The 13,399-nt window shown below is 44.0% G+C and overlaps 1 protein-coding gene across 1 annotated transcript in view; it reads right to left on the bottom strand.

Moving 5' to 3' along the window:
• VPS8 (VPS8 subunit of CORVET complex) overlaps nt 1–13,399 on the bottom strand; it is a 932,181-nt gene that overhangs the window by 844,012 nt on the left and 74,770 nt on the right. The window contains exon 5 of the mRNA XM_030209561.1: nt 3,777–3,870. Coding sequence (XP_030065421.1) covers nt 3,777–3,870 — 94 coding nt within the window. The remainder of the gene's footprint in view (nt 1–3,776; nt 3,871–13,399) is intronic.

Raw genomic sequence — 13,399 nt, 5'->3', positions numbered from 1 at the left:
ACTGGTACAGTGTTCTGGTTTTGTAAAGTGCTGTCCCACAGGCGTGACATCTTTGGTTTGTACTGGCATTCTTCATATGATGTCTATGTAAATTAAATCTCTTCTTTACATCTGACTTGTTTCTCCAATGTAGCAGCCTTCATCGCACTTTTTACACTGAATGATATATACCACATTGGAAGATGAGCATGTGAAAGATTCCTTAATGTTGAATATTTTTCCTTTGTGAATGATCGTGTGGGTCCTGTGAGATATTTGGCATAGTTTTGCAGCTTGGATATATTGCAAGGGATGTGTGCCATTCTTTTCTTTTTGCGTCTGTGTTGGGAGCTTACTTCTAATTAACTTGTGTTTTAAGTTGGGTGGCTGTCAGAAAGCCAGCACTGGTGGGGATGGGAATATCTCTTTCAGTAATTCATCCCTCCTGGTGTAGAGGCTGCAGATCTCTTATGAGGAGTGGCCTAGTGGTTAGGGGTGGTGGACTTTGGTCCTGGGGAACTGAGTTTGATTCTCAGCACAGGCAGCTCCTTGTGACTCTGGGCAAGTCACTTAACCCTCCATTGCCCCCCTGTAAGCCGCATTGAGCCTGCCATGAGTGGGATAGCGCGGGGTACAAATGTAACAAAAATAAAATAAAAATGATTTTTCTTAACTTTTCCAGCTCTGGGTTGTATGTCACTATAAGGGGGATTCTGTCTGTGGCTGTCTTTTTTCTTTGTACTGTAGCAGATTTTCCCTTGGTGTTTTGAGGGAGGAGGCAATATTCTTGGAGATTATTTGGGGTTCTAGCCTTTCTGTTCGAAGGATGCAGTCAGGGTTTCGAGGTATCTCTGTCCCCTGGGTTAGAGCAGATACAGTGGTATCTTGTGGCTTGGCTGTAATAATGGATCTTTTTTGTGAAGGGTGGAAGCTGGAGTTGTGGAGGTAGCTGCATTTGTCTGTGGGTTTCTTCTATATGGATGTTTGTATATAGCCATCGCTGATTGAGACTGTGATGTCCAAAAAATTGACTTTTTCTGGAGAGTAGTCAATTTTGAATCTGATTGTAGGATGGTATGTATTGAAGGAATTGTAAAATTGTTTCAGAGTTTCTTTCCCCCCAGTCCAAATCATAAAAATGTCATCGATGTACCGGTAGTATTTTAGGGGTTTGGTCTGGTATGTATTCAGAAATGTCTCTTCCAGCTCAGCCATAAAGAGATTGGCATATTGGGGTGCTGTCCTGGTGCCCATCGCAGTGCCCATTATTTGTAGATAGATATCATTGTTAAAGCGGAAAAATTAATTTGATTAGTTTTGTAATGGTTTCTGGTGAGTATTGATGGTCCAGTGTGGATGTTTTTGGAATTTCTCACATGCAGCTATGCCATCTGCATGGAGAATGTTGCTGTATAGTGATTCTACATCCATTGTGACCAAAAGGGTGCTTGGTGGTAATTGCGTGATATTTTTCAATTTATTCAGAAAGTCTGTGGTGTCTTGTATGAAGCTGTTTGTTTTGTGCAAGAGAGGTTTCAGAATTCCCTCTATGAGTCCAGATATTTCCTCCGTGAACATGCCAATACCCGATATGATTGGTCTGCCAGGGTTTCCAGGTTTGTGGATTTTGGGTAGCATGTAGAATGTGCCCACAGCAGGCTGGTTTGGTATGAGTTTCTTCAGATGTGGCTGTACTTGTTTAGGACATGTTCTGATCAGGTCTTTCAGCTGTTTTGTATAATCCTGTGTGGGATCCTCACTTAGTTTCTTGTAGTATGTATTGTCTAAGAGCTGTCTGTGCCCTTCTTCAATGTATTTTTTTGTGTCCATAATTACAACTGAGCCCCTTTTCTGCGGGTTTGATGGCGATGTGTTGGTTAGTTTGCAGAGTTCTTATGGCCGCTCTTTCTGATGGAGTAAGATTATACAGAATTCTCTTTTGTTTGTTGGAAAGCTGTGATTTTACTCTATACCTGAAGCTTTCTATGTAGTTGTCCAGTTTGTAGTTTTGTCCAATAAAGCATGAGTAAAGCATGGTCTACATGTTTGAAAAGGATTCTTATTTAATTGCATGGCAGAATGTGTGTGTATAAATGTACATGCCAACAAGATGACATATAATTAAACACCAAAATACTACAGTTTGTTAAATAATATTCAATTTTAAAACCATAATATTCTATATTTCTGGAAATATGGCATTTAAATAAGTGGAACCTTAATCTCCCGATAGGGGAAATCACTATGATTTTACCACCCTCTATCACAAATAGGAGTCCTTTCTTATCATTGGTTCCTTCAAGGGAAAAAAATGAACTAGTATAAAAAAACCTCCAAGCTATTTGGAGAAAAACAACTGATTCCAAAAAATCCCTCAAACATTTATAAAAAAAAACAGGACAAAAATGAATAAATATGCCTTTATATATTGTGATAGAGTCACATCCAGGATACATGGGTTAAGGCAGTTTCAGTCTGAAATACAAGTCCTAGAAGGCACTGCAGGCAAGGAGCCAGGGGGTGAGATGAAGAACCTGGACTGGACTCCTAGCTGCAATAGGGGAAGATATGGGTGTGAGCTGGCAGGATGTGTAGATTGGGCTGCCACTATGGGAAAGAGAGATAGGAAACCCTGTGTGCAGGAGCTCATCATTAGTCTATGCTTACTCAGCTGATTGGTATGGGGGAAGCTAACAAGAGGAGAATGATTGGTTGTGGTAGCAGAAGCCAGGGATTTATTTATTTATTTATAACATTTATATCCCACAATATTCCCGCTCATGCGCAGGCTCAGTGTGGCGTACAATAGTTAATAAGCAAACCATAACACAATAGCACAAAGTACAGTGGACAGGGTCACAGGAGGAAAAGAGATGACTGATGAGGGGAGAGGAAGAGAGGGTGGATTGATTAGGCAGGTGGGAAAGAGTCCTCAGGGAGAGAAGCAGTTGCAGGCTGAAAACCCTTTGGTAAGAGAGGTCCCTAAAGTATTGATCTACCAGTGAAGCAGATGCAGGGCGGAATCCCTTGGGTATGAGAAGTCCCTAAAGTATGGAACTCATTATGAAGGTAAGAGAGTAGAAGATAGAAACTGCTGCTTTGTGATTTAACTGTGATGATGAACTGAATGAACTGCTTTTATTTGGAATTGAACTACTGTTACTGTGCACTGGATAAAGAGCCCAGACTGGAGCTGACTGTGAGCCTGTATTGAATCCTGGTATGTGCTGATAGCCTACTGCTTAAAGGGGACTATTTGCCACACACTTTCAGGTGGCGTATATGTGCTTAAGATTGAAGGTGAATGCTGCTGTTGAAACTGTGTATCAGGTCTACTAGAAACCTGCATGGAATAAAGTCCTTAAGATTGAAGTTGCTGGTGGACATTTATTTCTTGACTGTACCGGGAGCCTGTGGCTGGAGGAGATTGTTCTATCCTTGGCTGCACCTAGAGGTCCCTGGTTACAATATAAAGATCTAACAATCCCTCAATTTAGCCAAGAAATGCTGAAAAAGACAGGCCCAGCTTTTACAAAAGCCACTAGTGGTGAATTTGAGTTTGTCATCCCAATACGTAGGTTGTGTAAACATAATTATACATGTAACACAGACGGGTGTTCCCAGGAACGTAGTTTGGGCTACTTATGATGTACAAGCAATTCCATGCAAATATTAGCACCATTTTTGGAGCAGGGATATATTTTGCCTTTATAAAACATGCACCTTTTTGACATAGGCACCCTGTTATAAAATTAGCCCCTGAATACACAGAGCAGGAAAAAGGAAAAGCCACTTACCGCTGCAGACACAATTTGCGCAGAAACACCCTTTAGAAGGGAACGTCGCATCACTGATCCATGCCGTGAGAAAGCGTCATGGAGTTTCTTCCTTCTAAGCAGAGTGCATAAAAACAAAAATACACACACACAAGTTCTAAAGAGAATTAAGATCAGTGATAACCATTAAAAATGCTAGAATTTTTCAATGACTAGGTTTAACAGTACTCATTTACAACAAAGAAAATGAAATATGCATTTGAATCATTAAGAGCTAGTACAGCGAGGACAGAGGCACAGCAGTGGGGGGGGGGGGGACGGACGTGTTTATGGGAATTCCAAGAGGCATGTTTTCCATGCTTTTATTTCCAGCTCCTCTGTGTGGGTGTGTCTATCGGCATATCTGTATGTGTCTGTGTATGTCTGTTGGTGCCTGTATGTATGTCTATGGGGTGCAGTGGGTGGGTGAGGGGCAGATAGTCTGTTTCTGTCTCTATCTGTGACAGAGGAGAGGAAAGGGAAGAGGCAGTTTGAAAGGAGTAGTTCTTTAACTACTGTGTTTCAGTGTATCAATATTTATATGCAATAACTAGAACTGCCTCTCCCATAGAAATGCATGGAGTATTTTTTTTTGGGGGGGGGGGGGGGGGGGTGGTGGAGCCTATTTCTACAGAACTACTTAAGAACTTTGTGTCTTTTCCCTGGTTTTTCACCCAAGCCAAATTTAATCCTGTTCAATTATATTTTTGGAGACTTATTTTACCTTAAAGTCATTCTTGACCCCATATGTATAATTTCTTCCCCAAAATCATTTGGGTTGGAAAGAAAAAAAAAAAAAAGAGAGGGCTGAGTAAAGTCCCATAAACTACTACCTACTATTCAAAAGCATTATGCTCAGATTTGGAATACATGAAGTCATTTAGATCTAATTAAGCAAACTGAAAGCAGAAAATTGCAATGAAATTCAAATTTTCAGAATATGATTAACTTACTTCAGGGTCAGTAGCCAATCTCAGGAAACACAAGTGCCCCCCCCCCCCCCCCTCCTGAGACAATTGAGAATCATGCAACTCTCCATCTGAGCCAGTTCAGATTCTCAATGCCAAAGCCATCCCTTTTCAAAATACTGTTCAAATTAACCATAAGTTTGCCAACTTTGTCTTATTTCAGGTTCCCATTTATCGCTGAGACACAAGCCTGAACAACGGTAATTTGTGAGGAGTTTCACTTTAGATCTTTCGTTCTGCCAAGAGCTAAGACAGGAAAAGAATGTATATATGGAACTCTTCCAGTACATATAGGAAACCAGGCAAAGTCTGGGTGAATTCTCATCAAAAGCCTGACCAGATCATGCAAATTTCAAACTGGTTTAGAAAACTGGATAAGAGGCGCTTGAATAACCCAATCTGAGCCAGCCTGTTTCCCATTCTTTTTATGCTTTTTCAATATATGAAATGTTGTTAGGGATTCATACAAATGTAATAAATAAATAAATAAATAGATATTTGCTTGTCTACCCATAGCACAATAACTCTTGAAACAAAAAAAAAAGGGGGGGGGTGAAAATTCACCAATCAGGTTAGTATTTTCAGAGAACTGAGAGTCCAAACAATTTACCATTGCCTTCTATTAGAAATAAGAGCTATATAATCTTGACTGGCACTGCATTACAAAAGCATCCATCCCCCTTCCAGCATGTTGCTACCAAGCAACACAGAGTCAGGAAAATAACTGAAGAAAAGAAAAATACATGATATGCTTTTCTTATATTTTATATATTTATAGTAATGGGATGTATTTTCTGTTTTCTAGTTTTGTACTTGTAACATTGCAGATTCAAATAAATATAAAATTTATTTTAATAATAAGATAATAATTGAAGCAGCTGGAGAAGGATGCTGCCAAAAGGCACCAGAGAAGCTACCTCCATCATATTTCTAAAGTCTCACACATCCCCCTACACCACCCACCTGCCTTTCATCACATCCATACCCCCCTCCCCATAGTTCTCAATTTATACACCCCATATGTACACACTTGCCTTAACCATGCACCACACAGCTATACCCTTCCACCTATATACACAGCCATATCACCTTACAAAGACAAGCACCACAAAACCCCCAACTGCCAAAACATATTATACTGGCTCCCCACCTACTGCCCCATATAAACACATACCCAACCCATGCATGCAACCTCTCCAGACTCACAGAACCAGATCCCTTATCTAAACAAAAAGCCCCTCCTCCACACTCACAACTCCTCCAAAAACGTGCAGCTACAAATTCACCTACCCACCCAAAGCCCCAGCCTACGCACATCCCCAACCTCTCTACACACAGCCCTATATACATAGATACTCCTACAAAATCTCACAACCCCCATACATGCCTGCCATCTGTGAAACACATCCCACATATACAAACCCTACTCAACCAAACTGTAGGTCAGGACTCCAAATGGGGTTGCAAAACCCGTATTTAGGGTCATGATTAGGATGGGCTTTCCATAGGTGCATAATCATTCTCCTCCAAAGAGCTGCACAGTTTTATTTGACCATAATCGTTTATAAGCACTGCCCTACACACAATCATCCCCCCATCAAAACACATTTACAACACAAAACCCCACCCCATACATCTCTTCCACAACTCTATGTTAAACATAATTCCTGAAGCTAGGCCTCTGCAAATGGCCCCTACTTGTTTCTTATTACATAACTCAACGGCTCCGAGTATAAGTACACCCCTAACTATGAAGGGAAAATAACTAACCAACCCAGTCTGCTGCTTTTCTATTTGGAATTTCAAAGTTAATATGTAAAGAGTCAATATACTAAAGGTCTGTAAAGACACAATTAGTTCAGGATCCTACCTTGTTGTATCAGGGACCTCAAAACATGTACATAAATGTGTCGGCCTGTGTGAGCTAGTACTAGGGAAAAAAGCATGGGAGTTCCACAAAAATAAATAAAAGAACTGAATTATTCACAAGTTTTTAACCACCAATAAGAAACAAGGTTCTAAGTCAGAGGTTCTCAACCCAGTCTTTGGGACACACCTAGCCACTTGGATTTTCATAATACCCACAATGAATAAACATGAGATAAATTTACATACAATGGAGGTAGGGCATGCAAATCTATCTCATGCATATTCATTGTAGGTATTCTGAAAACATGACTGGCTAGGTGTGTCCTGAGAACTGGGTTGAGAACCCCTTCTCTAAGTTAATATCACTGACAATTTGACAGAATATAATTTATTATTTCTAATCTGCCCAAGTTGGAATACAACACAACATACATAAAATAGCATTTTACAACAATTAACTTATATAAACAGCCCCCCCCAAAAAATACAAATCTAACAAACACAGCTCAGGAAGACCTTATAGTCTTATACAAGACATTCTCATTCAGCAGACTTATAATAAGCCCGATATAAAAAAATCATCTCTCAGTTGCTTTTTAAATATTGGCAGTTGAGTTTCATTTTTTAAACACAACGGCAGCTTATTCCATTCCAGTGGAGCAAGAATGGAAAAGTTATCAGACCTTGTTACTTCCAGGCATAATCATTGAAGAGAAAGCACTAGAACGTCACATCACACTTCTCCAGAGATCTTAATGAGCGAGTTGGCACATACCGATTCACGGCATTTTTTTTTAAATAATAAGAAAAATCCTGATACAATACACAATGAATCATCACCAACAATTTGTACTGCATCCTATAACTCATTGGCAACCATTTCAATCGCTTCTTGTGTGCTGTTATATGCTCAGATCTCAAGGGGCCAAATAAAAGCCTTACTGCTGAATTTAATGCCACCTGAAGTGCCTGAATACCATAACTTTGTAGCCCAAGGTAAATGATATTACAGTAATGCATACTGCCTAATTTCATTGCCTGCACCACTTTTTTTTAAGTTAACCCAAGGTAATAATGATTTTAACTTACTCAATATTATTTTGTGGAGGTCACATGATGGCATCAACCTGAATGGACGCCTGATGGCTCGGCTTCTCGCCCCTCAACTTTGTTAACTCACTTACTCGACAGAACGTGCAGCAATAAACGACCCAAACATAAGTGGAGAGTGCCAGGAACGGATGTGTAGGCGACTGGTGGGGTTGCAGAGCTTTCCTGCTGGGGGATGCCAGTTAAGACACCACAGCCTGGGTGAGAGAAATCCCACGCAATGCAAAAGAAAATGGCGGAGTAGCCACCTCAGCCTCAGCTGCCGTCCCACTCTGCTGGCCTGCAAGATGACAACGTGCAGGTGTCCATGCGGCACCTATCATAGTTATTAGATGACAAGCTTGCTAAACTACACAAAGGCATGGAGGAAATTAAAGACAGCATAGTGGGGCATGTGGCACGGCTCCAGCAGGCGGAGAAACGCATCTCCGCCCAGGAGGACCTGGCAGCGGCGGCAGCAATTTGAATCAGCAAGCTAGAATCCCGCGTGCGGATCCTCACAGATAAGGTTGATGACCAAGAAAACCAAGGACGGCGAAATAATTTGCGTATCAACAGCATACCTGAATCAATCTCAGACTTTGAGCTGAAGGAGTTGTTGGAGCAGTGGCTGCCGAGATCTCTGAATTTTCCCTCAGAATTGGGCCCTGTCCAAGTGGAACTTGCCCACAGAATTGGAGTGCGTAGAAAGGAAGCGGGAAAGGCACACCCAGTAATCGCCAGGTTCCTGAACTATGCAGTTAAAGTGAAGTTATTGCAGTTGTACAAGAAGCAACGTGTGCTGGAGTATAAAAACATTATGCTATTGCTCTTTCAGGACTTCTCACTTAGGGTGACGGAGCAGAGGAAACTCTTGGCCCCCTATTGTTCTCAGCTGTTTGTGAAGGGCATTAGATTCGCCTTCCAATATCCGGCCAGAATGAGGATCACCCATGAGAATCGCACCATAAGCTTAACCAAAGTGGAGGAACTAACGGCCTTCCTAGCAAAGCTACCAGATGCCTAGAGGGAGTCAGTAAGTTGCTTGTGAAAGTTGTGGGGACTTGGAGAGTAGCGAACTAACAACTTACAATATAGGGAAACCGAAGTAAGGCAATTAACTGTTTTATAAAAGAGAGGTGGGTTTCAGCCTCGTGAACTTCAGCGCAGGTGGAAGGGTTTCTACTCCCGCATTTGACTTTGACTGCCAAAATGGCCACTGTAAGCCCGCTGCGGGCATGAGGAGAGCAGCGGAGCGGCGTAATCTTTGAAGTCATACTGAGTCCCATTCCTGGAGAGGCGCAGCACAGCACTCTGCTAAGTCACATAAGGTTTAAATTTTTTTTTTTTTTATTATGTTAGTTTGATATGCAAGTTCTGGTAATCGAAGTGGCTTAGGCCACCGGCTGTATGTTTATTTGTTAAGGTGGGTTAGGGAGGGGTCGGGCCTTTAGTTTTTGGGTCTTGTTAGGAGTGTGGGGGGCGGACGGGAAGGATTGCGTGAATTGTGTGGTATGTATTGGGGTTCTGGCCGAGATGGAGCATGGAGGGAGGAACATGGGTGGGAGGGGAGGGTGAGGAAGAGGGGGGTTAGGATATGGCTGTATGTGGGGGGGGGATGTGTGGATGGGGAGGGTCATGGAAGCTATGTTGGTTGGAAAGGGGGGGGGGGAACAGGAAGATGGTCTGTGGGAATAAGCGAACAGGGGGAGAGTTGTAGGGTACGGCAAAGGGGGATTTCGGGGGTCACTTGGGATTTGAGGCTGATCGCACTCAGAATTGGGACTAGCTGGGAGAGAACAGATGTGAGTATCCAGGAGTTCTTAAGGGCCCACTGGGGGTGGTTTGGATGGGAGGCCACATCTAATAGTGACAATAAGGTTGGGGTTTAGCAGACTTGCCAAAGCACAATGGTGGAACGGGTAGTCTGTGGGTGGCTACTTTGAATGTGGATGGTATTCATTCCCCCATAAAAAGGAAGAAAATTTTAAATTATTGTACGCGCTTCAAGGTGGATGTCCTCCTGGCTCAAGAGACTCATCTTTCTCCCTTAGAGCATGCAAAGCTGAAACAAGATTGGGTAGGGGAGATTGCCTCTGCTTCTTTTAATAATAGACAGCGGGGTGTAGCTATTCTTATCCACAAAGTTCTGGACTTCACTAGGCACAAGTTAATACAGGACCCGGAAGGGAGATTTGTAATATGGGTGGGGGTGGTGCAAGGTCAGCGGGTTGCCCTCTGTTCGGTATATGCCCCGAATGTATATTCTCAGAAATTCTTCTCACTTTTAGCAGTTCTAATGCCTCTGCATGAGTACCAGTTAGTGGTAGGAGGGGACTTTAACATCACAGCAGATCCTATTGTGGACTGTAGCCTGTCCAAGAAAAGGCCCAGGGGGCTAGAGAACAGGGGGATAGGTCTATTACAGTCTGAACTAGGCATGATTGATATATAGCGGGTGCTCTATCCTGACACACGAGAATATACTTTCTACTCACACGTCCACAAAGTGCAAGCTAGATTGGACACATGTTATTAGGCCCCTCTCTATTTCCTGCGGCTCGCTCTGAAATACAAGTCCCAGAAGGCAATGCAGGCAAGGAGCCGGGGGTGAGATGGAAAACCCGGACTGGACTCCTAGCTGCAATAAGGGAGGACATGGGTGTAAGCTAACAGGAGGTGTAGATTAGCTGCCACTAGGGGGAAAGAGAGATAGGAAACCCTGTGTGCAGGAGCTCCTCATTAGGCTAATGCTCAACTCAGCTGGTATGGGTGTGTAGAGAAGCTAATGAGTGGAGAATGATTGGTTGTGAAGGGAGAAGCCAGGGATTGATTGGGCAGGTGGGAAGGAGTTGCAGCAGTTCAGTTCAGGGAGAGCAGCAAGGAAGTCTGAGAAGTATTTGCAGGCTGAAAAACCTTAGGCAGGGAGGTCCCTAAAGTACTGAAGTCCTGGGAAGTATTGGCAGGCTGAAAATCCTTGGGTAAGAAGAAGTCCCTAAAGTATTGACCTTACTAGTGAAGCTGATGCAGGGGAAAACCCTTGGGTATAAGGAGTCCCTAAAAATATGGAACTCTCCTGAAGGTAAAGAGGATAGAAGCTAGCAAATGCTGCTTGGTGACTGAACTGTGATGATGAACTGAAAGACCTGTTTGTCTTGGGAATTGAATTACTGTTTATTGTGCACTGGATAAAGAGCCCAGACTGGAGCCTGTAAGCCTGTATTGAATCCTGGTATGTGCTATGCTGCTGTTGGAACTGTGTACTAGAAACCTGCATGGAATAAAGTCCTTGAGTTTGAAGTTACTGGTGGATATCTGTTTCTTCATTGTACCGGGAGCCCGTGGTTAGAGGAGATTGTTCTATTCCTGGCTGCACAAGAGAGGCGCCTGGTTACAGTCCGTAACCGGCCAGCAAGGCAGGTGATCTCCCATATTAAGCTGGGGTCTGGGAAGAGGTCCACGAAAAAGAAGGAGATCCAAGCTGCATTTGTAGACTTCAACAGATCCTTATATGACTCGGGTCATTGTGAGGTTGCCCAACATGAGGCTTTCTTCAGGGGCCTTCACCTCCCGTCTTTGACGCAGGCACAGTTAGACTCTATGAACAAACCTTTCTGGGGGGAAGAAATTCAGACTGCTATTAAGAAATTTAAATTGGCCAAGGCGCGGGGTCCTGCTGGGTTAGGCCCTGAATTTTACAAGGTGCTGGGAGCGCAGGTTGTCAGTCCACTCAGTGATCTATGTCACGCATTATGTTCTCCGGGTCAGTCCATGGATTCCTCGACTCATGCCTCAATAATAGTTTTGCCCAAATCTGGGCGCAACCCGGAGAGCTTGGGCTCTTACCGCCCCTTCTCACTATTAAATTAGGATATCAAGATATTTGCTGGAGTGTTGGCCTCCAGGCTGGGGAGGGTTCTTCCTAGCTTGATAAACGAGGACCAAACTAGTTTTGTGCCAGGTAGATATGCCTCTACAAATATCCTCCGTGCTCTAAGCGTGCTTCAGACAAGTGGGGGCAAATCGGGGGATGATATCATTGTGAGTCTGGATGCGGAAAAAGCATTTGATAAATTACTCTAGGATCATTTGTTTTAGATATTGCTGCAGTTTGGTATATATGGGGAGTTCCTGACTGGGGTGAGGGCCTTGTATAGCAGACCTACGGCACAAATTCTCATTAACAGTGATCTGAGACCTTTGCCCTGGAACAGGGGGATGAGGCAGGGGTGTCCCCTCTCCCTTATGCTGATTGTGCTCTCTCTTGAACCACTAGTAAGTAAAATTAGACAGTCTACCAGGCTAAGGGGTATTATGGTGGGCACCCAAGAAAGCGAATGCTACATACCTGTAGAAGGTATTCTCCGAGGACAGCAGGCTGATTGTTCTCACTGATGGGTGACGTCCACGGCAGCCCCTCCAATCGGAAACTTCACTAGCAAAGGCCTTTGCTAGTCCTCGTGCGCCCATGCGCACCGCGCATGCGCGGCCGTCTTCCTGCCCGAACCGGCTCGTGTTCGTCAGTCCCATATGTAGCAAGACAAAGACAAGGGAAGACACAACTCCAAAGGGGAGGCGGGCGGGTATGTGAGAAAAATCAGCCTGCTGTCCTCGGAGAATACCTTCTACAGGTATGTAGCATTCGCTTTCTCCGAGGACAAGCAGGCTGCTTGTTCTCACTGATGGGGTATCCCTAGCCCCCAGGCTCACTCAAAACAACAAACATGGACAATTGGGCCTCGCAACGGCGAGGACATAACTGAGATTGACCTAACAATTTATCCAACTAACTGAGAGTGTAGCCTGGAACAGAATAAACATGGGCCTAGGGGGGTGGAGTTGGATTCTAAACCCCAAACAGATTCTGAAGCACTGACTGCCCGAACCGACTGTCGCGTCGGGTATCCTGCTGCAGGCAGTAATGAGATGTGAATGTGTGGACAGATGACCACGTCGCAGCTTTGCAGATCTCTTCAATAGTGGCTGACTTCAAGTGGGCCACTGACGCAGCCATGGCTCTGACATTGTGAGCCGTGACATGACCCTCAAGAGCCAGCCCAGCCTGGGCGTAAGTGAAGGAAATGCAATCTGCTAGCCAATTGGATATGGTGCGTTTCCCCACAGCCACTCCCCTCCTGTTGGGATCAAAAGAAACAAACAATTGGGCGGACTGTCTGTTGGGCTGTGTCCGCTCCAGATAGAAGGCCAATGCTTTTTTGCAGTCCAATGTGTGCAGCTGACGTTCAGCAGGGCAGGAATGAGGACGGGGAAAGAATGTTGGCAAGACAATTGACTGGTTCAGATGGAACTCCAACACTACCTTCGGCAAGAACTTAGGGTGAGTGCGGAGGACTACTCTGTTATGATGAAATTTTGTGTAAGGGGCCTGGGCTACCAGGGCCTGAAGCTCACTGACTCTACGAGCTGAAGTAACTGCCACCAAGAAAATGACCTTCCAGGTCAAGTACTTCAGATGGCAGGAGTTCAGTGGCTCAAAAGGAGGTTTCATCAGCTGGGTGAGAACGACATTGAGATCCCATGACACTGTAAGAGGTTTGACGGGGGGCTTTGACAAAAGCAAACCTCTCATGAAGCGAACAACTAAAGGCTGTCCTGAGATCGGCTTACCTTCCACACGGTAATGGTATGCACTGATTGCACTAAGGTGAAACCTTACAG

The sequence above is a fragment of the Microcaecilia unicolor genome, chromosome 7 (assembly GCF_901765095.1).
Source record: "Microcaecilia unicolor chromosome 7, aMicUni1.1, whole genome shotgun sequence".
Classification (NCBI taxonomy): Eukaryota; Metazoa; Chordata; class Amphibia; order Gymnophiona; family Siphonopidae; genus Microcaecilia; species Microcaecilia unicolor.
Note: the sequence above shows the minus strand (reverse complement) of the source record. Positions and strands in the feature narration are given on the sequence as shown.